Source organism: Sceloporus occidentalis, unplaced genomic scaffold (assembly GCF_023333645.1).
Source record: "Sceloporus occidentalis isolate IW3139 unplaced genomic scaffold, rSceOcc1.0.p SCAF_7, whole genome shotgun sequence".
Lineage (NCBI taxonomy): Eukaryota > Metazoa > Chordata > Lepidosauria > Squamata > Phrynosomatidae > Sceloporus > Sceloporus occidentalis.
In genome coordinates this window covers 44,404,852-44,427,487 of record NW_028316987.1, presented here as the reverse complement: position 1 = coordinate 44,427,487, position 22,636 = coordinate 44,404,852, and the positions used below count along the sequence as shown (strand labels likewise).

Here is a 22,636-nt window from a genome sequence, read left to right as displayed (position 1 = left end):
AAATCCAAATCAACCCATCCCTGACAGATGGCCATCCAGCCTCTGCTTAAAGACCTCCAAGGAGGGAGACTCCACTACACTCCTAGGAAGTGTGTTCCACTGTCAAACAGCCCTTACTGTCAGGAAGTTCCTCCTAATGTTGAGGTGGAGTCTCTTTTCCTGGAGCTTGCATCCATTGCTCGGGGTCCTGTTCTCTGGAGCAGCAGAAAACAAGCTTGCTCCGTCCTCAATATGACATCCCTTCAAGTATTTAAGCAGGGCTATCATATCACCTCTCAACCTTCTTTTCTCCAGGCTAAACATCCCTATCTCCCTGAGTCGTTCCTCATAGGGCATGGTTTCCAGACCTTTCACCATTTTGGTTGCCCTCCTTTCGACACGCTCCAGTTTCTCAACATCCTTTTTGAATTATGATGCCCAGAACTGGACACAATATTCTAGGTGGGGCCTGACCAAAGTAGAATAGAGTGGTACTATTACTTCCCTTGGTCTAGACACTACTGTTAATGCAGCCTAAAATTGCATTGGCCTTTTTAGCTGCCACATCGCACTGTTGACTCATGTTCAACTTGTGGTCTACTTGGACTCCCAGATCCCTTTCACATGTAGTCTCATTCAGCCAGGTGTCACCCATCCTATATCTGCATTTCATTTTTCCTAAGTGCAGTACCTTACAATGCTCCATGTTGAATTTCATTTTGTTAGGATCCTTGAACCAAACCCCAGCAGATAACAAGGGCCCACTGTATGAACGTACGTGAATGTGCAAATGAAAACGAAAATATGCACGCTATAAATGAACAAAATATTTTTTATTCATAGAGCCCTGGCGGCACAGTGGTTGAATGCCTGTATTGTAGCCACTCACTCAGACCACAAGGCTGTGAGTTCAATCCCAAGCCAGGGGCTCAGGGTCAACTCAGCCTGGCATCCTTCTGAGGTCACTAAAATGAGTACCCAGCTTGTTGGGGGCAATTAGCTTACATGTTGTAAACCGCATTGAGAGTGCTTTAATTGCACTGATAAGTGGTACAGAAATGGGTTTTGAAGAGATTGCTTTAGTATAATGATGGACTTGCTATTATTCATATTCTTGCTGAGCAGACACCAGACCTGAGGCTCTTTCGCACTACTCAGTTACAGCACTATAGGCCAAAACACATTGCAGAAATACCCCAGTTTGGGACCGCTCTAAGTGCCCTGCCTCAGTGCTAGGAAATCCTGGGAACTGTAGTCTATTGTGGCATCAGAGCTCTCTGACAGAGGAGGCTAAATGTCTCACAAAACTACACTTCCCAGAATTCCCTCACATTGAGCCAGAGCAGTTAAAGCGGTCTCGAACTGGGTTATTTCTCCAGTGTGTGTTTGGCCTATGGTGCTGTAACTAGTGCGAAAGGGCCTCAAGTCTGATCTCTGTTCAAAAAGGAACCCTGGGATTTGTAGTTCGTCGTGGCACCAGAGCTCTGTGACGAGAGGCGGCTAAATATCTGAGGAATACTACGAATCCCAGAAACGCGGCTATTTCCTTCTTCGTCACCGCTTCACGGCGCATGCGTCGCTCTCTCAAGCCCCGCCCCTTTCATACCAACGATGCCCTCTTGCTCTCTGCTCCTCCCTCGCGCTCTGAAACCGCCCCGACCAATCGCAGCGGTCGACTCCCTACGCCCTCTAATGACGTCATGCGCAAGTTGCGTTGATCGTCCTCTGTCGAGGCTTCCTATTGGCTGAAGGGCCTCCCTCGATCCCTTTTTAGAGGGGTGTGGCCAAAAGGAGGCGAAAAGCGCAGGCGCGCGCCCGCCTCCTTTCCGCGACGGACCAATCAGGGGCCGCGTTGGTCCGTCAGGCGCCTCTGGGCTCCGCCCCCTTTCCTCCCATCCTCGTTCCCTGGGGCTGTGTCAAGATTAGAGTGGGCCGCCACCAACGTGGAGAGCGGAAGCTTCCCCTCGGAGCTCCGCCGCGTGAGGTAAAACCAGGAGAGCGAGGAGGAAGAGGGAGCGCGCGAGGCGACGGTTTAAGGGGATAAAGAGAGCGAGAAGCGGGCGTCGTTTTCGGGGAGGAGCCGGGGACGCCGGAGAAGGGACGCGCCTCGCTTGCCTCGGAGCCGGAACCGGTTTGAACCGGAGCGCCAGGAGGAGCCCAAACCATGGCCGAAACCGAGGAGCGGAGCTTGGACGACTTCTTCGCCAAGCGGGACAAGAAGAAGCGGAAAGAGAAGAGCGGGCGCGGGGGCGCCTCCTCCGCCTCCTCTTCCTCCTCCTCCTCGGCTCCTTCTTCCAACGCTAACGCTGCCGCCTCCGCCGCCGGAGGGACCGGGGGAGCCCGGCAGGCCGAGTCCGGAGGCTCAGGCGGGGCGGCCCACTCCAACCCCTCCGCCGCCAACGCCAGGGCGGCCCACAAGGTGAGTGAGCAAGGGTCCCAGAGGGAAGGAGGGCGGGAAGGGGGCCTTCCCCCGGGGCGCTTCCTGCCAACGGCAGAAGGCGCCGAAGGGAGGACCCAGGCCCAAGAGGACGCACTGCGGGAGCCTCGCAGGCACCGGGTGAAAGGGCGAGGAAACACTACGGAGGCCATGGTCCAGAACACACTTGGACTGAACTGACTGCCTTGGCTCAATGCTAGGCTATCATCATCATCATCATCATTACAATGTAATACAGTTTAAATGTAATACACTTGTCCCTCCATATTCGCTAGGGTTGGGGCACAAGACCCCCATGAATATGGAAAAACCACAAATAACAAAAACATCACGTTTTTCCCTGAGAGGACACCTCTCTAGGAACCTCTGGGTCCTCCAGGGCAACTCTATGGTCAAAGTCCAACAGACGCTGACCATAGGACTGCGCTGGAGGAGCTACAAAGGCCTAGTGGAGTATTCTCTCTAGGTCTTTCAGTGCAACGTTTGGTTAAAGTTGGCCACAGAGTTGCTCTGGAGGACCTAGATGTCCCTAGAGAGGACGATTTAATCAAACACAAGAACACTCAAGGAGGGAGGAGCGCACATGTCAGTACATCCGAACATTCAGGCAATAAAACATAGCAGGCCACAAATTAAAACTAACATTGGCTAAGAGTCGTGTAATATCTGGGGACGCTTCCCAGAACAGTATGGTCTTTAACTCAGTATTAAGATTGAAGCCCCATTAAATACAGTGGTGTGGCAAAATGGCATCCCTTATACAAAATGGGAACTGTAGTGTTTGTGAGACATCTAGCCCTCTCTGTCTGAGAGCCCTGGTGCCACCATAAACCACAGTTCCCAAGATCCCCAGCATTGGGCCAGGGCAGTTAAAGCGGTCTCAAACTGGATTGTTTCTGCAGTGTGTTCTGGGCCTAACTGGCTCCACCTCACCTCAGCTCCTCCTCTTCCTGTGCTGCCCAGTACTGACTCATTGCTCTGACTCCCATTGAGGTCAGGAAGCATGGCTTCGGCAAGCTAGGCCATTTTACTGAGTTACACTTGAGCTGCTCCCTGGAGTAAGTACCACAGGGAGCCTTCTGAAAACGATGCCAGAGATGGGCAATGAGGGTGGAGGTTTGGCCCTTGCCATAGCAGCACTGTGGCACCTCTATGTGAAGAGTGTGGAGGATACCATGGATGACCAAGAAGAGAAACAGGTGGGTTCTTGATAAGGCCAAGCCTGAACTCTCCCTGGGAGCCAGGATGGCTAAAATGAGGCTGTCGTTCTTTGGCCGCATCATGAGAAGGAACAACTCATGGGGGGGGCGGGGGCGGGGAGAGAACAATAATGGTAGGAAAGGTAGAAAGTAGTAGAAAGAGAGGAAGACCACATGCCAGAAGGTCTGACTCAATCAGGGAGCTGGGCTTGGAGGGAAATGTCTCATCCACAGAGTCGCCATGATTCCAGGTTAATTCAAGGGCAGTTAACAAGTGATTTCCAGAGGTTTTAATCGGGTTTTCCCTATAGTGGTTTCTAAAGAATTTGAGCTTTCTTAGTAATACATTTTTTTCACATGACATGGATTAAATAGCTGCAGTGTAAGGTTTTCACGCTCCCTTGAAGTGATTTCCAGAAGCAGAACAGTGCTGGAATCGACTGAAGGCCTATCTGGAGCAGCATCCTGTTCCCATAAGGTTTAATGGATGACTTTAGGAAGCCTAGATGAAGATACAAGTACAATAGTATCCTCATGTTTATGTTCTTCCCTAGCAGTTGGTGTCGAGAGGCATACAGCTTCTGGTACAGTCAAGAATAGCCTTAGCCTCCAGGAATTTGTCTAATTCCCTTTGGCAGCAGTTATCACATCCTTGGATAAAGCATTCTGAAAACCGTGCGCTGTATGAAGTAGTAGTTCCTCAGTCTCCCACCATTTAATTGTAATGTTGGAGGGGGGAAAATCCTGCTTTTTTTCTTCTCATGAATTATTATTGTATCTGAACCATCTACCTACACTTAAACATGAGGTTGAATGTTGAATATATACGGCAGCAGCTCACAAGTTTAATAAAGGATGAATGTGAGTGAGTTTCACAAAGTGGGGAAAAAATTCCAGTAGTATGGAGGAAAACCACTTCATCCATATTAGTCATCTTCTGTACATGGAAATGTGGGGAAATTAGTTCATTTCTATCTGCCAGAAGCAGCTGGAACGTATCGGGTTGCGGCTGCTAAAAGCTAATGTGTTGGGGAATCTGACTGCCCAGATGTCATACTTTGGCCTGGGCCAGCCTAACCAATGGTGTGGGATAATGGGAATTGCTGTCTATCATCATTTGAGGGTTCATAACCTACCTTGGTTAAACAAGTCAGTCTTCAGAAGTCTTTGAGATGTGAGAATAGGAGAGGCAGTGTGTACTGATTCAGTGCAGGAGCTAGCCTCAGAGGTTGCCAGCATTGTCACAGGGAGCATCTACATTGCAGAAATAATGGGGTTTTGCATGCCATGGCTCCATCCTACAGAATTCTGGGATTTGTAGTTTTGTGAGGGACCAGCACTCTTTGAAAGAGAAAGTTAAAACCTTGTAAAACTATAAATCCCAGGTTTCCATAGGATTGAGCTTCAACACTTAAAGTGGTATCAAACTGCATTGTTTTTACAGTGAAGTTTCACCCATAGGAGATTATCGGGCGGAGGGAAATCAGGGAAGAAAAGGGCATATTTCTGGCAAAATCAAGCAATCATGCTGAAGATTTTCAGATGATGTGCTTATCCAGGACTTAACCCATGAAGATCCAGGAATGCTCTAGCAACAAACCATTCCTGCAACTTCCCTGTGAATGGTTTCTTGCTGGAGCATTCCTGGAATTTCCTGGGTTAAGTCCTCGATAAGCATGATGTGTCTGAAAATCTTCAGCATAATCGCACGACTTTGCCAGGAGTATGCCTTTTACTCTCATCACACACACACACACACACACACACACACACACACCGGTCTCATAATCTCCATAGACTCAAGGGTATGGAGGTCTCGAACTCATGGGTGTCAGGCCTATGAGACAGCTCTATTTTTTCCACTAGTGTTTGGTTTGATGTTTCCTCCCCTGGCACTGCTGGTTCTTCAGACCTTCAGTCTGTGTCCCAGCCACAACTGGATTATGACATTATATATCCAACCCCATTTTCTTTATCGTTTCCATCTGCACTGCCCATTCTTTTTTCAGGATTCTGCTTTTCTGTCCCCTGACCACTCTGCTCCCATGACTTCAGTTATCTTGACTTACCACTCTCCCTGCTTGCTGTTCTTCTTAGCATTGTTTGTAAGATCTTTTTTCTACATCCTTCTTTCCTATTTTCTCCACTATGTTTTCTTCAGTTTTTTGTTTTCACTATCTACGCTTCCCCTAGGTTCTGTTTCTCAGTTCACATTTTGTGAACAGCCACTCTTCTGTCCTTCTGTTTCCCTGTATCCTATCACTCACTGTCCCAGCAGAGACCGTATTCTTTCTCTTTTCAGGATTTCTCTGAACAGACAACAGCGATGGTGAACTTTTTAGAGACAGAGTGCCCAAACTCAAAGGCATTCCTGCACCGGGTGTTACCCAGTGCCTTGGGGTGATGGGAGTTCTGCCTTTGGGATGGGACTTTCCTGGAGACAGCTGAAGGCTCAAGAGGGCAGGGGGGAGAGGAGGAAGAGGGGTGTGCCTGTTCCTCCTCTTCCTCCAGCCTCCCAGGGCTTTAACTGTCTCCTGAGAGGCAGCTGGAGGGCGGGGGAAGAGGAGGAACAGGCATGCCCCTCTTCCTGCTGTTCCCCTGCCCTCCTGTCTCTCCGTGTGCCCTCAGAAATGTCTTCACGTGCCAGAGAGGGCATAGGTGCCATAGGTTCCTCACCACAGGAACAGAGGGTTTCTTTTGCATTTGTAGCAGCTGAGCCATTTGGGAACATTCTGCTGCAGAGTGATTCATTTCTCAGCTGCTAGAATATTTATATTGCCTAAATGCCAAGAAGGCCCCAGATCCCTTCTGATCTTGGAAGTTAAGCAGGATCAGTCTTAGTTAGTACTTGTATGGCAGACCATTCAGGTATTGTTGGCTATCTTTCAAAAGAAGGAACTTGGCAAAACCACCTCTGTGTATTCCTTGCTTAAGTAAACCCTATGAGGCAACTTGAACACACACACACAGACCTAAATTAGCATTCTGCAATGAAAGATACATCCATCTGTTGAAAGCTTGTTCTTTTGCTAGTTTGTAAGTTAACTATCAGTAATTCTGTTCTTGTTTCTCTGTTTCATTTTAGCTAAAGTATAGACTCCCTAGTAGGAGATACAGTTCAGCACAGTGTTTTCTACTATATATAGATTCTTTGTACCCTAGGCGTATTCAGATTAATTGGCCATAAATAATTGTTTGCTGATTTAAATGTAATTGGATAGGTAAATGGGAATAGCTTTTTTAAAAAGACATCAGTTTGGATTCAGATATCCACTATATTCTATTAAATGGCAATGTTTGTTACCAATTCTCTCTCTCCTGTCTTCAGTCCTCTTTCTACAAACATGCTCCAGAGATTTAGCAGAACTGTTTGGTCCTTGAATCCAGGGAGTGTGTGACATAATGAGAGAAGCAGGCCAGGAAAAAATGCCTGAAATAAAGTATAGTATATTATCTTCATAAAAACATAAAGAGGGTTTAATATCTTGGAAAGTGTACTCAAGCATAAATTCAAATTATAAAGTATTCATTATGCCGGTGTTTTCACAGTTTCTAGGCTGATCCAGCCCAGTTGATGTTACTTAAAACCTCCAATATTAAGACTTCAAAATAACTTCAGTCATGCTTTTATTCCTATATGAAATTCATGAGTTGTTTCATATCACTGGAGAAATAGTGAAGCTACTTAAAAAGGAAAATGTACAAATAACCATATTAAAAAACCCCAAGAAAATGCATATTCATTATAATGCATAATTGATTAATGTGTTCTTAAATGTACAATAAAGTCTTCATTAAAATGCCTTCATTCACAGTCCTCATGTTTACATGTGTACACCACCAGCCTAGAATGAATAATAATAATTTGTATTCCGCTTTTTCACAAAGGAATCAAAGTGGGTTATAAATAAAACATCAAACAATTAAAAATTACAATTTAACCCCCCCAAAAACCCCAACCCTCCCCCCAATAATCAAAACAGTGACCAACCCATAAAAAGAGATTAAACATCAAAAAATATAAAACTGTCCAATAAGAATACAGTAAAATGTAGGGCAGGTAAGTGTAAGAAATGAGTCTTCCTCTAGAGGAGGGGGACGGGGGCGATGGTAGCAATCAATTTAGATATCAGTATCAATAGAGGTATCAGTAGATAGGGGAGGCAAGTCTAATGGATCTAACCTAGTCTGGAAAGGCCTTCCAGAAGAGATCCATCTTAATAGCCTTTTTAAAGGCTTCCAAGGTGGTAATATGGTGGATCTTGTCTGGCAGGTTGTTCTAGAGCCTGGGAGCGGCTGATAAGGTCCTCTGGGTCACCGCTGAGAGTCTGGTCTTCTTAGGTTGTAGCAGATTCTTCCCAGAGGACCAAAGTGTGCAGGGAGGATTATATGGAAGTAGGCGCTCCCGCAAGTAGTCAGGACCCAAGCCATGTAGGGCTTTAAAGGTTAGAACCAACACCTTGTACCTTGAATACAGTTGGACCCCCTTATCCACAGATTTTTTTATCCATGGATTCAAGCATCCACAATTTGAAAATATTCAAAAAAATATGTAAATTCCAAATAGCAAACTTTGATTTTCCATTTTGTATAAGGGGCACCATTTTACTGTGTCACTGTATTTAATGGGACTTGAGCATCCACAGATGTTGTTATCCACAGGGGCTCCTGGAACCAAACCTCAGCGGATAACAAGGACCCACTGTACCAAAAACCAATAATAGATGCCCCTTTCTATTGCCTTAATGTCTGGGACAATAAATATGCTCTTGGCTTATGCCAGATGACAATGCTAGTCACAGGCAGGCTTCTGTGGAGAAACATTTTGAATGCCTTATTTAGATTTTTTTTGGGAGTGAGGGAAAACTCAATTTTAGTCCAATGGTCCTGAACCTTCCTAATGCTGCGACCCTTTAATACAGTTTCTTATGTTGTGGTGACCCCCAACCATAAAATTATTTTTGTTGCTACTTCATAACTTTAATTTTGATACTGTTTTCCAATGGTCTTAGGCGACTCCTGTGAAAGGTCGTTTGACTCCCAAAGGGGTCATGACCCACAGGTTGAAAACCACTGTTTTAACCTGTTGGGAAAGTGTCAGTAGTTCACAGTGAACATTATAGTGACACCTAGTTTTGTATATTGCAGCCCACTTGATCAGAAGTGTGATAGGGCTTTTAAATCATGCAAAGGCTTTTAACATTTAACACAATCATTTCATAACTTACTATTCTATTCAGAGTTCTAGCATAGTTGTGCCATGCCTAGTTCTGAGCTGAGAAATCAGTTTGCATATGCATTGAGTTGTTCTCCAAGGATAAAGATAGGTATACATCTTAATCATGTGGTGGGGGGCATGTTTTAACACTTTTGGTATGCTTTGTGATTTTTTAGCAGATGGTATTCTGCTTCTGACACAGCAAAAGAAAAGGAGTATTGAAATCATGAGTTTGTTTTTTACTGTTATACAATCGTTCCATAGTTTACTGTTCTGGTTATCCTCTGTTACATAGAAGGGGACTGAAAATGAGTCTATATAATGTTCATGTCTTGCAGGAGGAGGATGACTGGAAGGAATTTGAGCAGGAAGAAACAATTGATTACAGTGGCCTCAGAGTTCAATCCATGCAAATTAGGTATTACTCTTTTAAAAGTATACATTTGTTTTTGTTTTTTAAAGTACACTAATACACATTCTGGTTGTAGTCTGATAGTCACTAACAGGCCACTATTTAGGGCCTGTCTCTGAAACAGACTTGCTGTTTAACAATTTCCATTTGTTCATACTAATTGAGATCATCTACTATATGCAATTCTTAACCATTCTCATTAAACATATTATTTTAATATATAAAATATATTTGCTGTGTCTCTGTTTGGTATGGCTCATTGATGTTTCTGGAAGCAAAGACTTATCAAAATGAAAATGGAATACAGTTTGAGTAGTTTTTTGCACACGTGTGTGCATTCCTGTTTCCTTTTCTTACTACACTTAGCCTAGTATTACCTGTGTAATGTTCCTAAAAACAATTAAAAGCAACAAACATATTAATGGTTTAAAAATGTATCTTTAAGTTAACATAGCAAAATATTACACACATACACACACATATATAATTAAATATAAATAATGCTGGACAATAATATGGTTATAAAATGGGTTATGGCAACTCAAGGGAGTCTTCTGTCTTCAGCAAATATCTTTCTAGAATAGAGAATTTTAATCTGGTGGCTTTCGGTTTGACCATGTTCATTTATGAATTCAATGAGGGGCAACCACATTTCTCAAAAGGTGGCTTAAATGAGCTGCTTTCACCCATTTCCTTTGCCATCTGGAAACTTATAGTAGTTTTATGAAAACATTATACTCTAGTAAATTTGTTGACATTGGATTCCATCCTTTTGAGTGATGACACTCAGGCTTGGACAAATTCATCAGAAATATAGTGTGCTTATGTATGCTGCTATATGTAAGAGATGGACACTATAATGCCTTCTGTTTTTCTGTCAGTGAAAAAGATGATGAAGAAGGTGAAAAAAGAGAAGAACCACGGGATAATAGTGAAGAATCAGGAGGGGGCATGGACAGATCATCAGGTCCTTGGAATAGATCTGCACCTACACAAATACCTGTTGTTGAAACTGTTGGTGAGTTTTGGTATAAGTTGTTTTAGTTGTACAGTCGACCCTCCACATTTGTGGATTTGACTATTGCAGAGTTGATTATTTGCAATTTTGATTCCTATGTTCTGTCTAGGAATCTCTGGGTCCTCTAGTACAACTCTGCCAGAAGTTGACCATAGAGTTGCACTGGAGGGCCTGGAAATTCCTGGACAGGTGTTCTCTCAGGTAAAAATAATGGTGGGTTTTTTTTATTATTATTTGTGGATGGGGGTCCTTCACTCTTAACCCCAGAAAATGTGGACGAACCACTGTATTAGGCCTTCTGTTCTAGTTTCGATTCCCTGTTCGGCCATGAAGCCCACTGGGTGACCTTGGGTGAGTCACACTTTTCTCAGCCTCAGAGGATGGCAATGGCAAACCCCCTCTGAAGAAACATGCCAAGAAAACCACATGAGCTTGTCTTAAGATCGCCATAAGTCAGAAACAACTTGAAGGCACACAACACATACACAACCAAATAGCCCAGACATCTCAATATTATACAGTCGGCCCTCCTTGTAGGTGGGCTTGTCTTCCACGGTTTTGAGCTTACGCGGAAGGCAAGCCCCAACAGACATAATGGGGCACATACTTGCGCTGCAAGCATGCACCCCATTATTTTCTATGGGGCTTGAGCATATGCTCTTTTCCCCATACACGGGGGGTGGGGGGTGGTCTGGAACAGATTCCCTGGCGAACTGTATAACACAATTCACATAAATTAGTAGGATTGGTTTTCTGTTGAGAAAATAAAACGCGCAGAAGTTGCTTTAATGTTTTAATGTGAAGATTAGCATTTGTGACATCCTCTAGACCAGTTGTGAGCAATTATCATAGGATAGGGGGATGCATTAGCCTTGCAGGAAAAATGTTGCTCCAAATAGCCTCTAGGGGAGTGAGGGTGTTTGTTGTGTTTTTGCCCCCCCCCCCCCCCCAAGAACTGAGAACGGGCCACTTCCTGTTTGTGTTTTTTAAAGGCCTCTCCTGGGCCTAAAATGGCCAGAAAGCTAGTTAAAGTGTAGTGAAAATGCCTCCTAGAGGTCATTTGGGGGGTCTTAAAATATATTATTATTATTATTACCCTGGGGTGCCACAAAAATAGCACTGTGAACTAAGAATGGCCACATTTTGCCCACCTTGTAACCTAGACAGTTCATTGCATGGTAATATGTTGCTGCTGCTTCCATAATTTCTCATACTTGGAACTGGAGGCTTTTCATTTCATTTTACTCTCTTTCAATATCTAGTGCAAAAAGAAATCATAACATTTTAGCAAGCAGAGATAACAGTCTAAGACTGCTGCTTCTTGTTGTCTTCATAGTATCCGTTACTTATATTTGCCTGGCAGCAGACATGATTACACTTTTTTACTGTGCTCCAAATAAGCAAGATGTTTTTCTTATGTTTGCTCTACATCTTGGACTTATACATTACTCATAAATAACACTTCAAAAATTAGAACATGATCAATCTTAAAAGCTCTTCTGGGTGCTGTCTTGAGAGACACTGCTTGCATTCAGATTCATACAAATCCCCACCTTTCCACTAGTTAAAGAAAATTGGAATTTTAGGCAGATTGGGAGAAGCCACATTTTCTACTGTCTCATATCATTTATTGACTGGTATACAAAATATGGAAACCATTTTGTTCCAGCAGTCAGCAAAACAAATTTTCGTATAGTTTATTTGTTAGAGTAATGCTTCTTTTAGTTAAGAGTGTGTGTCAAATCAACAAGGAGAAAACTGCTGCCCCAAGGCTTTTTTTCAGGCTGTCTGTCTTGTCAGATTCCTTCGCTATTTAAATGGAGTGCAGGTCACCCCTGCATTTTAAATAAACCATTTTTGGAGTTATCTGCCATTTTGGGCAGTTTGTGCAGCCCCTGGAAAGGGATTGGCTCTTTTAGACTAAATAGCTTTATTCAGATCAGAAATTTAGCACTCAGATTAAAAATGTGCCAAGATGAGCCTGAGGGAAATCTTTCCTATCTAATTATGCATGAATGTTTTTAAAGTACTCTCTCTGTTATTTGCAGAAGCCCCAGAGCCAGTGCAGTCTGGTGGGGTATACAGGCCACCTGGTGCAAGAGAAAGCAGGACACGAAAAGTGCCACAAGGACCTCCCGAGATATATAGTGATGCACAGTTTCCATCATTGCAATCCACTGCCAAGCATGTAGATACTAGAAAGTAAGTATGGTAATTGCATTCTGCACAGTTAACTTATAATTGCTTCCCCCTGCAACAACTTCTTTAAAACTTTATAATCTTATCCTTTCTAATAAAGTCATATTTGTGGTATGATTTGCACCAGACAAATTGGTTTTAAAGTGCAAATCTGTTGTTTTCAGCAGTCTGTGGATTATACCTCCACTAGTTTGATTAAGAGGCTGTCTTTAAATGATACTGCTATTATGGGAAGATGTTCAGAGGGATGGGATGGTAGAATCATTTGCTCCTAATGCCTCATCACAACCCTATATGGGTGGTAAATTCATTTTGCCACTTGCAGGACCTAAGCACTTTTCTTAACAGAGTAAACAAGTTTTGCTTTCATTTTGTTCCTGCTAAACAAGAACTAAAACTTTATTCTAAAGATAGATAAAACCAGAACAAAGTATGTTGACAAAGATATTTTACAATAGGTTTCTCACAATCTCTCACTAGTCCTGAGATTGTGACTGAGATCCTGAGAGCTGCTTTAGGTATGCCCAAGACTTTGAATGTGCTCAGTGGAATCCTTTTCTTTGAACACCACACACCACCTGTGCTGTGCTGCATTCATAAGTGGATGCTTATTATGGAGTAATAGTGACTCAAGAAGCATAAGTAAGTGTGCAGTTCTTTGCACTTAGTGCTGTGCTTCAGACAGCTGCTAGATATATTATTTTGTAAGGTATTAATTTATTCATATTTGTTCATGCATTATTGCAATATTCAGGCTTCTGTGGAATTCTGAATTCGTACGATTGCTTATGGCCATAGTGCAATGAACTGTCCACTAGCTCTTACCATAATGACTTCGTGCATTTGAACAGAAGACCCCAGTTCTGCTACTGACAAGTCAAACGCAATTTGTGAAATAGCATTGGGACTCCTTCCAAAAAAAAACCCCAAAACAAACCCCCCCCCCCACAACAACAACAATGTGCTGCCACGCAGAAGACCTTGGTTGTACCTATAGTAGCTCCCTGGATTATGCCCTATAATTTGTTCCAGTCTGCCATGGAACATCACAACAAAAACAAGGGTCCTTGAATTAATATTACTGAGGGGCAAGTGTGTGTAAGACACTTACTGATTACATTTATTTTCCCTTAGGGATAAAGAAATGGAGAAGAGCTTTGAAGTAGTAAAACACAAAAATAGAGGTAGGGATGAGGTTTCAAAAACACAGGCAACTAAACTCCAGCTAGACAACCAATATGCTGTGCTTGGGAATCAGTAAAGCTGCACACACATTACAATTAAGGAATGGTTATTTGATAGCCTTCCAGTCTTAAGGTAATTAATCTACATCTGTTATGAACATGCCGTCTTATTTCTGCTGGATCTACTGCAACGAGTGCAGACTACTTTGACGTAAGTGATTGGCACTTAATTTGGTACTCCTGACTTTCTTCTTTGGATATGAGGGAATTAAATGTAAATGGTCAAACAAGAATCCCCATTGTTTTGATTACTCTACAGCCAGTGGTTATTTCAAATTTTTTTATGTTCAGATATTGAGCCTTCGTAAGGGTTGACTACCTCAGACTTGCTGCACTCATTGTGGACACCATGTGGATCACAACTTCTGGAAAAGGTTACAGCTCTTTAGTGGCCACGTGAAACCAGCTCTACTGGAGTCCTCTCAGAAATCTGCAGAAGTCGGCCATCTTAGTTCTGATTTATTATAAATGACAAATTTAAGTGACCTTAAATGAGCAATTTGTCCTTTGCCCCCATTTATTGCATCATTTCATATGTAGCCATAACTTACTAGGAACCTCTAGTGTATGCCACTTTCAAAAATATGCAGTGTAGTGTTGCTGTAGTTTACCAGATTCAGTTTAGGTTATCAGAACAGAACATACATGCACATCAGATAGAAAATATAGGGATGCTTGTCTGTTTATATCAACTGGTTTCACCTATGTTTCATTTTTAAAATGCCTCTCCTAGCTTCAGAAAGTGCAGTATAGTTACGTAGCAGCATGGACTATGCAGGCTGTCCATACTTTTCTTTTTCTTTACTGGATTTCAAGTGACTGCAGTATGTGTAGTTTGCATTCAGAGGTCCATAAATAAATGTTTGTGCTCCACTTGAATCTGGAGCTTATTCTTTAAAAAAAACAACAACTCATGCAGTATACTTAGCCTTAACAGTGTTTTATGGCAAGTATCAGCTGTTGGTCGCACACACTATTGTATTTGCAGGATGGATATAATTACATGTCTAGTGAAAGATCAACTCTTGTGGTTTCACTAGTTGAAATTAGGAACTATTCTGAGAATAAAGTGTTGTGCTTAATGGCATGTTCCTCTGCTGCCCAAAGATTGAGCGACAATTTCAGATATGTCTGTCTTTCACCAGCTACGTGATCATTTATTTGGAAAGATACAAAATATACTTGTATGCTAAGATTAGTCCTATATTGTACTGTGTGATATTGACAGTGAATACTAGTAAACCCAACTCCCAAGTGTCTCTTGGAATGTAGAAGGTAATTGTATCTGTTTTTTTCAGCTCACCTGATTTGTCTTTTAGTCAGTGATGTTAGGTATCTTGGAGAGTCCAGCCATTTTCTGGAGTTTTGAGCAGGAATTCAGATGTCATGAAAGTGCTTAGTTTTGTCACATGGTTGAGCACTTATATAATGTGATACCTGCACCATTGATGACTGGCTGTGATAAGAAATCATTGATTTAATGAAAAGCAAACTTCCTTTCATCTCAATATGGCATTGGCTTTATCCATAAAGAGTTTTTTTGAGAGAAGTCACTGAAAAATTGCCACCTTATAGAGATGTAAAGACAAGCCACTGGATGTCCAGAACATTGGAAGTAAATCTACAGTTGACACCATTCAGTTGTGTATCTTTCCTGAAAGTGTCTCTTTGCCAACAAAATATTTACAGGGTATTAAAGCTAAAGAACTTTGATTATGTGGAACTGCATGTCGCTTGAAGACATTGCAGAGACTTGCAATTTTAAATCCCAGCTTTGGCATTTTATTAAGGCTGTTGCACATAAATCAAGTTTTAATATACTGGATGATAGGCAGAGAACCTGTTCTTTGTATTTTATCTTGGGCATAGCTGGCAGAGCAAGATAACATTGTAACATTAATAAATACAATAAAGTATGTGCTTCTGGAGTCTAATGTAACGTTGTGATGTCATACATCATTTAGACTAAGCATGGCAAAGGTAATATGTGATCATGATGAAAAGTGGTGTTTCAGTTTTATGTCCATTACAAGGGAGTAAGTCCTGTTGGACTCAGTGGGGTTACTTGGCTATTCACTCTAAGGATAGGTTGCCCTTTGTTAGTGTGATATAGCTTAGCTGGTCACAGTCTACCTCACCTGCATATACCATCACTAGTAAGGACCACAGGTTAACGTAAACTGCCAAATGAATTGATTTCTTGCTTTTTGTGTGGACACAATGCTGAGATGGTTGGTTAATCATACTAGAGCAGTTCTCACCTGATGAATCCAGTTTGACAGTTTGAATCCAGTTAGAAGCCCTAGATTTATTGCAGAGAAATCTTCACTTTGGGGGAAAAAGAGTTTTATGGAAATACTAAGCCACTGAATTATTTGAGTCACTGAAGGTTTTATACACACAAGATACCACCTATAAAATGCATGACACAATGTTCTTTTTATACTGCTGAACTGTCCTTTTAGAACCATGTAGTCCTATTAAGTTTGAGCTTACATGCATATGGGTGGTAAATGTCCATTAGCATTGTCTGAGGTATCTGAATCTTAAAATATACTTAACTACTTGCCAATGTGATAGCATACATGCCATAGTAAACTGCTCTACAGTTTGGGATCCAGATGCTTGTAGAAAGACAAGGGAGCATAACTTTACCTGGAGAGCAAATCAGTAATGCAAACAGGGTTCAGAATTGTTAATTTCATTACTGATAAAAATTTCAAGTGATGTTTGGTTGTTAATGCAAAGAAGGCACTTTGAGATTCAGAAGAGCAATGATAAGCAGTATCTCTGTCTCTGAAATCAAAGGTATTACTGGAATCTGTGCAGGATTGGCTTTCAGATTAGTTACCTCTTCTGTTAATAGACATGAAGACTGAAATGCCTTTGACAGTAGCACACAACACATCTGGAACTGGCCATACAAATCTTTAGGTTTATCACTGAACTAAGGCTTTTAACCATTCATGCCACATTATCTTGTTCAAAACAGAAGTAATGGTTATACTGTGGACCTCTACAAGCACATGAAATCCTGCTTCAGACAAAGGAAAATGAGGGTCAGCTAAGCCAGACCTAAATGAAGTAAGTGAAAATGTTAATAACATAACAAGGAACACATATTGAAACAGCTTGTTTGTTGAACAGCCTTTTTATTCCAAACATAGATGGGTCATTTTTAATGCACCTCTGATATTACGTATCAATGATGAGAGCCTGTGATGTTCATTCTCAGAAAGCAGTAGGTGTGTCAGAGAACCTTTACATCATTTTCACAGGCTTCTGTACAAATGCAATGATGTGATTGCAATGCTAGCCCTACACAGATGTGGTTATAACAGCAGTGTCTATATCCAGCAGGGAATCATAATTAGCTCACACCACACCGCTGATGTACCTGCTGTATTTTTGGGAATCACATTCAAATAGCAGGGTCTAGATGTATAAAACACAGTGTGCATTGACCCACTCAGCACATTATTACTTCTAGGGCTTAGGGTCTTGACATACAGAAATGCCCAGTCAGATTTGACTGCAGGTGTTGGTTGCAGTTAGATTGTTTCAGTACTGAGTCTATCGCCACCATTCAGGCTCTACAGTCAAAGTTGTGTCTACATAGTGTTGTCCGTGTACACAGACACACACACACACACTCTTCAGTGGGACCTGTATATGCTGTGGCCTTAGATTGCTATTATGATCCCAATATCCATATTATACTTGAGAACTTTGAGTGCAGAAAGTAATGTTAAAAAGTGGAAACTAAATTTGCATTATTGTTGATGTACAGTGCCTAAGCCTAGCTAACGAAAGAGATGGCCAATTTGACTGCTTTCAGAAACTCCTTTTTTGACAAGGCAGGATGAATTCCAACTGCAAAAGTGTACATCATCTTGAATAGGCTTATTTTTTATACAGTTCATTTACTAAAGAAGCCAGCACAATGAAAGCTCAGAGCAAAGGTTAAATGAAACGTCTACAGTGAGTAAGACTAAGAGGTTCAAGCTTTTAAAAATTATACCCAAAAAGAAAAGTGGCAATGAATGGACTTAACTCCCTCCCCAAAGTGATGCCATAAAAATGTAATGGTTTAGGTGTAACACTGCATTGTAATATGATGTCTGAAGCAAGATAAGATATGAACAGAGAAAGTGCAGATGATAATTGTACTATCTTCTGGGAAGAAGATAGGTATTTGAGGTGGCAAATATAAGGCTCTCTTTTGCCCAGTTGTTTACATTAAACAAATATAACTAAAATAAGAAGCTATTATACACACCTAATAGAAGGAGGTGACAATTCTGGACTGGACTCCTTTCAGATTGCTGGTATGTATGGATCTTATCTTAGACACTCAACAGACTTCCTGCATGTAAAAAATCCAATACAGAAAAGGAAGCACCAAGTTTGCCCTGCTATGTACTTATTAAATGAATCGAGTGCTCTCATAGGATTTTACTCCAATGACAAGCTGAGGTGGTAAAGGATGGAGTTCTGCCATTTCTGTCAGATATGTAGAATAGCTCAATTGGGGAGAAGAAAATCTTCAGGATTATATCAAAGCACGTATGAACCTATATCACCTTTCTGTGAGATGGATAAGTAAATGGAATGTTTCTCAATTGCAGAATCAGCACAGTGAACTTTGCTGGTATAGATCACTCGCATCTATTGGAATGTTAAAAAATTAAAACTAATCCAAGAGCAGGTCCATCTATATAGATGAAGAAAACATATTCTGTTCTAAGTAATGGTATAGGAAAGAATTGAAGTCTTGCTGTGCCTCAGTATTCTAGGTTGTAAAAAGAATATTTCCCTACCTCACAGGGGTGTTGTGAGGCTGACTTCATTGTTTGTAAAATGTTTTTGAGTTTTTTTCCTGATTGGAAGGTGCTATAGAAGTGCAAAACATAAATAATCAGCTGACACCTTATGGCTGATTTCATCACAAGAAAATGTTGAACTTAGTTTTCATTATAGTATTTTGCTACTACTATAGAAAGTGTCTTTACAAAACATTATTTAAATGTATGGATCATGTAACAATGGACTTTACAAGAAAGCATGGTTGAGTTTTCAATCTTTATGCATCCCTTTCTGGTTTTTATGTGATTAACTGTGCAGATCTAATTGTATTAACAAGGTTTTTGGGTTTTGCATGGAACATTAAGATCAACTATCATTTTTGTAAACTCCCTGGATGAAATAAAGTTATGTTCACACCGTTTGTTATCCCATTTGTGTGAGTACCATGAATGTGTTTTATAAAGGTACTGACCTATCTTTATTATTATGTCTAAGTTATGTGAGTGCTTAATGCCTGTTTTTTTTTCTTTGAAAAGTAGTAATCAGTTTTGTACCTGTTAGTACTGTTTAAAAAGGTAAAATAGTGATGAGCAGCTCTGCAAAGGAGGAGTTAGATTCAGGCATTTGTACTTTCTTCCAACAAAGCAGCTAATTCTTGTGTTCTTCCTGTTGTTGAATACATGGCAATGGCCTGATCTAAAAGCAAGCCATTCTAAAGCAAGAAGGGAGAGTGACTTAAATCGTTTCCATTTGCAGTACTTCCTTATAAAGAAAAGTGCATGCTAGCTAATTGGTACATTAATTAAACACAGAGCAAGTAAATCTTACCAGAAATAGATTATGTCTAGAATTTTGGAAAATAACAGTAAATACAGCATTTTGCTTATGGCTTTTCTCATATTTGATTAGCATAGCTCACAAATAATTAAAGCAGATTGCACTGAGAACAAATTCCCCAACTCCATGTGATGGAGCTGTATGCACATTCAAGGTAAGCATGCTTTCTTTCGGTTGGTGGAATATAAAACTAATCATACAGATACAGTAGCAGACATCTTGCAATGTATGATGACTCCAGAACTAGGACTGGGTAGAGTTGGCTCATAGATATTTTTCCTCCTTTCCCTGGCAATGTGCTGATAGAGATGGCACCCCAAAGGTGCATGTTTTTAAATGCTTTCACAAAAAAGGGGAAGAAGTGGTTATAGTTCTCTGTGGATATACCAGGCTATGTGGCTGTGTTCTAGAAGAATTTATTCCTGATGTTTTGGCTGCATCTGTGGCTGGCATCTTCAGAAGGGGGAAGATGCCCTCCAAAGTTGTCAGCCACAATGTTGAAGTGGAATATCTTTTTCTGTAGCTTGAGTCCATTGCTCCAGGTCCTATTCTCTGGAGTAGCAGAAAACAAGCTTGCTCCATCCTCAGTGTGACATCTCTTCAAATATTTAAACAAGGCTATTATATCACCTCTTAACCATCTCTTCTCCAGGCTAAACATGACCAGCTCCCTAAGTCTCACCTCATAAGGCATGGATTCCAGACCTTTCACCATTTTGGTCACCACCCTCTGGACAGGCTCCAGCTCAACATCCTTTATGAACTGTGATGCCCAGAACTGGACACAGTGCAGTACCTTACATTTCTTTGTTTTGAAATTAATTTTGTTAGCTTTGGCCCAGCTTTCTAATCATTATGAATTCTGATCCTGTCCTCTGGGGTATTACTTATTCCTCTTAATTTGGTGTCATCTGTAAATTTGACAAACATGCCCCTTTTTCTTTCACCCAAGTTGTTGATAAAGCTGTTGAATCCAAACTGCTCTCAGTGGCACCCTCTGCAGAGCCAGTTATTCACATCCACTGTTTTTCTCCCCCTTTCTGGACTATGTGCTCCAACTGGGAGATGAGAACCTATGCATCCAGCTTTTTCAGCTTCCTACCCAGAGCCTCATAATTCCTTATGATATTCTGAAGGCTGTGCCTTGCAGTAGCATTGGTTCCCATATGAACCAAAAGGAAGGGGTAACAGTAGGCTTGACAAGTCTTGTCAGCCTCACTATCACATCATGGATTTTTGCTCCAAGGAAACAACATTCCTCTAAAGACATCTTGTCAGGCTCACAAACAACTGATTTGAGTACCCCTCAGCAAGCAGACCACCACATGCCACCTCCAGGGCTTAGCATCAGGTATTCCCTGTGCTGATTCTAAGAAGGTCTCCTTCACTTTCTCTGAGGACTGTCCCTGCTGCTCTTCCTCATCATCCCTGATAAGGAAGAGAGCTTCAAATCGGCTCCATAGCTGCAAGCTCGCAGAACAATCCCTGGCTTCCCTACACTTGTGTGCCACATTCCTTCAACTGTCTTCCTCTAATGTAAGGGAACTGAATTCCTCCCCAAAAACTTCCTGTGTGTGCTCCCCATCCTGGACAGTCTGTTCTGCTCTGTCTCGGAAAACCTCTTGCTCCCTACCCAGTTCTCCAGTTCCTATACTTTCACTTCCTACAGGGCTACCAACCTGCACCTGGTGCAGGTGAATTTACCCACATTCATTGACAACACAAACCTACCACAGCTGATGCAGTGACTGCAGCAGCTCCCTCACTGCTATATTCAATAGTCTTAAGTAGACACTGAAACAGGACTCTCGGCTTCCCCTTCAAACTCCCCCACTAAATACTGTTTTCCAAGCATATGTGCCAAGCTCCAGAGCCTGAGACTGCAGTTATATAGGAAAGTTACTGAGTGCTAGCTTCGCCCCAAGCAAAGTCTTTTGTATATGACGCAAAAGCTGTATACCTCCCATTTTAAGGTTTATATACACATCATCCCAATTCTGTAAAGGTATTTGAGCAATCCTGAAAAGGGCTTCCATGTTTTAGATAGGAAACTGTTCTAGACATCCTTTTGTCTGCACCTAGCTTCCCTCTACACTAGGGAAGTGAGCTGCCCCATCAGTACCCTAGGATACATCACAAAACACTGGCAAATTCAACTGATGCTGAAAACTGCAGCGTTGCTTGTGTTCTAAACTAGCACTTACAAAACCTAACTAAGTTTGAAACACAATTCCATTTGTCACCATCAAGAAGAACGCTTATTTCTCTTGTTAAGAAGAAACATACCACAAAGAGGCAGATGAAAATAACATTCCATCTGGATTATATCCCCTAACATGGCAATCACCAACTGTCCCAGGGGAAGAAATACGAAAGAGGCAGACATTAGAGGTTTCTGGTGGGTTCTGTTAAAGGGAATGGTTTTTAATATTTTGACTATTTTTTTAGATGTTAAACTGCTTAGAGAATTAAATACCAGACCACAGAGCCCCTATCAAGTGTGTGCTAAAATTTGGTTTTAAATGCAAGAAAGGAGAAAATCTGAAAAGGAACACACAAAATACTACAGAAGCATTTAATGACCTTTTTATATTGAAAGAAAATTAATATAAATAGAAATTGAAAATGCATATTTAAAAGGAGTACAGTCATATCAGTGCATTCTGAATCGCTTTACTGTGTGTGTTTCTTCAGGAGCTTTTCGCTTTTGAGATGATCCAGTTCTGTGTTCTTTTCCATTCTGAAGATAGGCAGCAGCTTCTGGCAAACGATAGTTTTCCATTGGCGGTGGTAGCTCCTTTAAAAAAAGGGTTTAATCATTAAAGATTCTTCTGCAAGGACTAGTTTGTTGTGTTCCTCCAAGTTATTTTTGTCTAATGATAACCCTAAGTAATTACATTTTAACGACGAGCTCATTTGGGAGAAAAGTAGGATATAAATGAATAGATTTGTTGCTCTGAGCCTCCTTAAATACTTTACATTATCAATATACACATTAAGACCAAATGGTTTTTAAAATTCAACGTTTAGCCTCAGATTCTTTAGCTGACATTTCTCTTTTCACACTTACTAATTTAATCTCCCTAACAACATATTGCCTCACTCCATATTTCACTACTGTCAGAGCTGTTGTTGGCTGTTGGTGTTTAAAAGGAAATAGTGTTTAAAAGGCACTGGAGAAAGCACCTTATGACTCAATAACTTTCTCATATTGGAAAATCAAGTTTTAAACTATCAAATCAGTGATGTATAACTTCATCACCATAATCCACAATGCAAATAGTAAA

The 22,636-nt window shown here is 41.4% G+C and overlaps 2 protein-coding genes across 3 annotated transcripts in view; one reads left to right on the top strand and one right to left on the bottom strand.

Annotated features, from left to right (window-relative positions):
• The first annotated feature begins 1,850 nt into the window (after positions 1–1,850).
• On the top strand, positions 1,851–18,943 carry LOC149309655 (protein CDV3 homolog). 2 transcript variants are annotated; one of them, XM_089532800.1, is made up of 5 exons: positions 1,851–2,398; positions 9,172–9,251; positions 10,127–10,263; positions 12,312–12,465; positions 13,597–18,943. In XM_089532800.1, exons 1-5 carry the CDS (start codon positions 2,144–2,146, stop codon positions 13,721–13,723), a joined length of 753 nt encoding a protein of 250 aa, XP_089388926.1. In that variant the 5' UTR covers positions 1,851–2,143; the 3' UTR covers positions 13,724–18,943. The 2 variants fall into 2 exon arrangements, with proteins under 2 accessions (XP_089388926.1, XP_089388927.1); XM_089532801.1 differs by having other exon boundaries at positions 1,853–2,398; positions 13,998–18,943.
• Positions 18,944–21,941: 2,998 nt separating this feature from the next.
• TOPBP1 (DNA topoisomerase II binding protein 1) overlaps positions 21,942–22,636 on the bottom strand; it is a 44,270-nt gene continuing 43,575 nt past the window's right edge. Inside the window, exon 28 of the mRNA XM_089532799.1 lies at positions 21,942–22,146. Within this exon, the coding sequence (XP_089388925.1) occupies positions 22,003–22,146 (144 nt within the window). The 3' untranslated portion in view covers positions 21,942–22,002. The remainder of the gene's footprint in view (positions 22,147–22,636) is intronic.

Bases quoted from the DNA above. Each gene is read 5' to 3' on its own strand.
- LOC149309655 (XM_089532800.1), top strand. From the start codon at position 2,144: ATGGCCGAAACCGAGGAGCGGAGCTTGGACGACTTCTTCGCCAAGCGG. The intron at 2,399-9,171 runs GTGAGTGAGCAA...CATGTCTTGCAG, and splicing joins ACGCCAGGGCGGCCCACAAG to GAGGAGGATGACTGGAAGGA. The intron at 9,252-10,126 runs GTATTACTCTTT...TTTTTCTGTCAG, and splicing joins GTTCAATCCATGCAAATTAG to TGAAAAAGATGATGAAGAAG.